The 5,563-nt window shown below is 61.4% G+C and overlaps 2 protein-coding genes across 2 annotated transcripts; both read right to left on the reverse strand.

Annotated features, from left to right (window-relative positions):
• Positions 1-215: 215 nt before the first annotated feature.
• Positions 216-1,300, reverse strand: MICPUN_75424 (predicted protein; the record flags this gene model as incomplete). The annotated part of the gene is made up of 1 exon (XM_002502637.1): positions 216-1,300. A coding segment is annotated over one exon (1,085 nt), but the record flags the coding sequence as incomplete, so codon positions are not given.
• A 1,104-nt stretch (positions 1,301-2,404) lies between these two features.
• MICPUN_82037 (predicted protein) lies at positions 2,405-5,563 on the reverse strand (the record flags this gene model as incomplete). The annotated part of the gene is made up of 3 exons (XM_002502638.1): positions 2,405-2,909; positions 3,831-4,166; positions 5,262-5,563. Coding segments are annotated over 3 exons (1,143 nt in total), but the record flags the coding sequence as incomplete, so codon positions are not given.

Consider the following 5,563-nt stretch of genomic DNA (forward strand, 5'->3'; position numbering starts at 1 on the left):
ACCTGTAGTCCCTCGCCGAGCATCTGTTAAAATCGACGTTGAACCCGTATGACTTCATCTGTGCGCACGGGTGCGGCACGAAGGGCCACGGCTCGGCAAACTCAAATCTGCCGAGATCAACAACACGCAAGTTGTCGCCCATCTCGCCGGGGCCGTCCCCGCGATACTGGGTATCGCCGTAGCCGAGCCGCCCGTTGGCGCCAGAGCCCCAGCACTTCGCGCTGCCGTCGTCCAGGATCGCACACGTGTGGGATTCACCGGCGGCGATGAACTTAGCCGACCGACCAGACCCCAAGTCCACCGAGGGCAAGTTGTCGCCCATCTCGCCGGCGCTGTCACCGCGAGAAAGGGTATCGCCGTAGCCGAGCTGCCCGTTTTGACCCTGACCCCAGCACTTCACGCTGTCGTCGTCCAGGATGGCACACGTGTGATCTCCACCGGCGGCGATGAACTTAGCCGACCGATCAGACCCCAAGTCCACCGAGGGCAGGCGTTCGCCCATCTCGCCGGGGCCGTCCCCGCGATTCTGGGTATCACCGTAGCCGAGCTGCCCGTTTTGACCCAGGCCCCAGCACTTCACGCTGCCGTCGTAGAGTAGCGCGCAAGTAAAGGCCTTTCCTGTGACAATAGTCTTGACAGTAGGTGAAAAGTGGATTGCCCTGAGGTTGTCACCCATCTCGCCGGCGCCGTCCCCGCGATTCTGGGTATCACCGTAGCCGAGCCGCCCGTTGGCGCCAGAGCCCCAGCACTTCACGCTGCCGTCGTCCAGGATGGCACACGTGTGGGATTCACCGGCGGCGATGAACTTAGCCGACCGACCAGACCCCAAGTCCACCGAGGGCAAGTTGTCGCCCATCTCGCCGGCGCCGTCCCCGCGATTCTGGGTATCGCCGTAGCCGAGCCGCCCGTTGGCGCCAGAGCCCCAGCACTTCGCGCTGCCGTCGTCCAGGATCGCACACGTGTGGGATTCACCGGCGGCGATGAACTTAGCCGACCGACCAGACCCCAAGTCCACCGAGGGCAAGTTGTCCATCTCGCCGGCGCCGTCCCCGCGATTCTGGGTATCACCGTAGCCGAGCCGCCCGTTGGACCCAGAGCCCCAGCACCTCACGCTGCCGTCGTTCAGGATGGCACACGTGTGGGATATACCGACAGAGACAGCTTTGACCTTGAAAGCAAGCGAAGACCCTCCAACATCAAGGATTGGCAAGTTGTCGCCCATCTCGCCGGGGCCGTCCCCGCGATTCCGGGTATCACCGTAGCCGAGCTGCCCGAAGTCGCCATTGCCCCAGCACTTCATCTCTCCGCCGACCGAGACTGCGCATGTATGACGATAGGAGCAAGCGAAATAGGCGTGCGGCCCTTCAGACGGAAAAGGGAGCGAACAAGCCGTGTTCTCGCCGTGAGGATTGCCTCCGGCGGCTTTGATCCAGCCAATCCGGCATGCGACGCACCACCCAGACTCAACGCGCTCGTTCTCGAGGCACGGAAGCTTGTTCCAATGGCTCGGTGGCCCGTCCGTCGTGTTTACCTCATCAGGAACAAGATGGGACAGCCAGGCGTCGGCGCCCGTGAACATCCCCGTCGTGATCGCGTCGTCGGAAAAGGTCCAGCCCGTGACGTCCTGGTAGAAGCTCGAGGCGCCCTGGAACATGCCTCGCGCGTCCATAACCTGCAACATGTTCCACCGGCTGATGTCCACGTCGAAATCCGTCTCGCCCTCGAACAAGAAGCTCATGTCCGTCACCTGCGAAACGTCCCAGTCAGGCATGTCCGAGCAACCCAAAGCGCCGCACCGCCTCATCGCGGTCTCGTTGTACCAGCACCTGGGATCCGAGGAGCAGCACTTCTCCCCCGACGGCACCGCATCCAGACACGTGGCCACCGCCGCATTCAGCTCGGCGCGATCCGCGATCGGCCAAACACACACAGCCTTTTCCGTCAACACCCGGTTGGTGCACGACGTCACGCCCTGCAGCACGTACCCGGCGTTGCACGTGGGGACGCATGACGTGCCGCTCACGAGGGTGTCGGTGCAGTTGCCGACGCCGCCGTTGTCGGGTGGCGTGGACGCGTCGCACGCGTCGTCTTTGCGAACCCACGCGGCGGGTGGACCGTTGTCGGAGCCGCTCGATGACGCGTAGGATGCAACCTCGCCGCACGCCTGGTGGGAGCTGCTGTCGGAGCCGCAGTTGTGGAACCTTGATTTCCAGGCGTTCGCAGAAGAAAACATGCTGTTCATGTTCGTGACCAAGCTGGTATCCCACCGCGTTATGTCCGCGTCGAACGCGAAGGCGTCATTAAACATCCTGTACATGTTCGTGACCGAGCTGACGTCCCACCGCGATATGTCCGCGTTGAACACGTAGGCGGCTACAAACATCTGTTCCATGTTCGTGACCGAGCTGACGTCCCACCGCGATATGTCCGCGTTGAACGCGTCGACCCTATAAAACATATAACCCATGTTCGTGACCGAGCTGGTATCCCACCGCGATATGTCCGCGTTGAACGCGTAGGCTCGATAAAACATACCTCCCATGTTCCAGACCGAGCTGACGTCCCACCGCGATATGTCCGCGTTGAACTGGCCGGCGGAACGAAACATATGCTCCATGCTCGTGACCGAGCTGACGTCCCACCGCGATATGTCCGCGTTGAATTTGTTGGCATAATAAAACATCTCAACCATGTTCGTGACCGAGCTGACGTCCCACCGCGATATGTCCGCGTTGAACTTGCTGGCTTGATAAAACATCCTGTACATGTTCGTGACCGAGCTGACGTCCCACCGCGATATGTCCGCGTTGAACGCCTTGGCGTCATAAAACATCTGTTCCATGCGCGTGACCGAGCTGACGTCCCACCGCGATATGTCCGCGTTGAAGGATCCTTTGTATATGAACAAGCTGCTCATGTCCGTCACCAGAGACACGTCCCAATAAGCCATCTCGGCCGTCCCCGCCGCGCCGCAGTCCGCGCCCCGGCTGCAGCACGCCCTGCCGGTGGCATCGACGGCGAGGCAGTTGTCCACCACGGTCTTCAGCGCGATGTTGTCGGGAAACGCGCATGACGTGTCGCCGAACGCGGGGTCGTCTCCGGCGGCTCTGGTCCCGCCACCAGTGCAGGGCGCGCACAAGCCGTTCTCGACGCGCTCGTTCTCTAGGCACGGGATGAAGGTCCAAGCGCCAGGTGGACCGTCCGTGGAATCGGACCCATCCGTGCGCGATTTAACGGTGAGCCAGGTGTCGGCGTCCGTGAACATCCCCGTCGTGATCGCGTCGTCGGAAAAGGTCCAGCCCGCGAGGTCCTGTAAGAAGCTCGATCTTCCGGCGAACAGATTCTGCGCGTCCATAACCTGCGAAACGTTCCAGTCAGGCATGTCAGAGCAACCCAAAGCGCCGCACCGCCGCATCGCCGTCTCATCGTACCAGCACCTGGGATCCGAGGAGCAGCACTTCTCCCCCGACGGCACCGCATCCAGGCACGCGTCCACCGCCGCCTTCAGCTCGGTGCCATCCGCGATCGGCCAAACACACACAGCCTTTTCCGTCAACACCCGGTTGGTGCACGACGTCACGCCCTTCAGCACGTACCCGGCGTTGCACGTGGGGACGCAGGATTGGCCGCTCATGAGGGTGTCGGTGCAGTTGCCGACGCCGCCGTTGTCGGGTGGCGTGGACGCGTCGCACGCGTCGTCTTTGCGAACCCACGCGGCGGGTGGACCGCTTTCGGAGCCGCTCGATGACGCGTAGGATGCAACCTCGCCGCACGCCTGGTGGGAGCTGCTGTCGGAGCCGCAGTTGTGGAACCTTGATTTCCAGGCGTACGCAGAAGAAAACATACTTCCCATGTTCGTGACCAAGCTGGTGTCCCACCGCGATATGTCCGCGTTGAACTTGCTGGCTTGATAAAACATCTGATACATGTTCGTGACCGAGCTGACGTCCCACTGCGATATGTCCGCGTTGAACCTGTAGGCTTCATAAAACATCCTGTGCATGTTCGTGACCGAGCTGACGTCCCACCGCGATATGTCCGCGTTGAATTTGATGGCATAATCAAACATCCTGTACATGTTCGTGACCGAGCTGACGTCCCACCGCGATATGTCCGCGTTGAACGCGTCGGCCCTATAAAACATATAACCCATGTCCGTGACCGAGCTGACGTCCCAACGCGATATGTCCGCGTTGAAGTAATTGTTGAAGGATCCTTTGCCTTTGAACAACCAAGACATGTCCGTCACCAGAGACACGTCCCAATCAGCCATCTCGGCCGTCCCCGCCGCGCCGCAGTCCGCGCCCCGGCTGCAGCACGCCGCGCCGGTGGCAACGACGGCGAGGCAGTTGTCCACCGCGGTCTTCAGCGCGGTGTTGTCGGGAAACGCGCATGACGTGTCGCCGAACGCGGGGTCGTCTCCTGCGGCTCTGGTCCCGCCACCAGTGCAGGGCGCGCACACTCCGTTCTCGACGCGCTCGTTCTCTAGGCACGGGATGAAGGTCCAAGCGCCAGGTGGACCGTCCGTGGAATCGGACCCATCCGTGCGCGATTTAACGGTGAGCCAGATGTCGGCGCCCGTGAACATCCCCGTCGTGATCGCGTCGTCGGAAAAGGTCCAGCCCGCGAGGTCCTGTAAGAAGCTCGATCTTCCGGCGAACAGATTCTGCGCGTCCATGACCTGCGAAACGTCCCAGTCAGGCATGTCCGAGCATCCCAAAGCGCCGCATCGCCTCATCGCCGTCTCATCGTACCAGCACCTGGGATCCGAGGAGCAGCACTTCTCCCCGGACGGCACCGCATCCAGGCACACGTCCACCGCCGCCTTCAGCTCGGTGCCGTTCGCAATCGGCCAAACGCACACAGCCTTTTCCGTCAACACCCGGTTGGTGCACGACGTGACGCCCTTCAGCACGTACCCGGCGTTGCACGTGGGGACGCATGACGTGCCGCTCACGAGGGGGTCGGTGCAGTTGCCGACGCCGCCATTATCGGGTGGGGTGGACGCGTCGCACGCGTCGTCTTTGCGAACCCACGCGGCGGGCGGACCGTCGTAGTAGCTGCTCGATGACGCGTAGGATGCAACCTCGCCGCACGCCTGGTGTGACGCCGGGTGGGAGATGCTCTGTGAGCCGCAGTTGTGGAACCTTGACATCCAGGCGGTCGCAGATTTAAACATCTCAACAAAGTTTGGGACCGAGCTGGTATCCCACCGCGTTATGTCCGCGTCGAAAGCCTGGGCATAATAAAACATCTGGTACATGCCCGTGACCGAGCTGACGTCCCACCGCGATATGTCCGCGTTGAACGCGTAGGCTTGCTTAAACATACTTCCCATGTTCGTGACCGAGCTGGTATCCCACCGCGATATGTCCGCGTTGAACGCGTAGGCGTCATTAAACATATAAATCATGTTCGTGACCGAGCTGACGTCCCACCGCGATATGTCCGCGTTGAACGCGTTGGCGGCTACAAACATCCCATCCATGTTCGTGACCGAGCTGACGTCCCACCGCGATATGTCCGCGTTGAAGGAGAGTTTATGAGCAAACAAATATTGCAT

Source organism: Micromonas commoda, chromosome 5 (genome assembly GCF_000090985.2).
Source record: "Micromonas commoda chromosome 5, complete sequence".
NCBI classification, from domain to species: domain Eukaryota; kingdom Viridiplantae; phylum Chlorophyta; class Mamiellophyceae; order Mamiellales; family Mamiellaceae; genus Micromonas; species Micromonas commoda.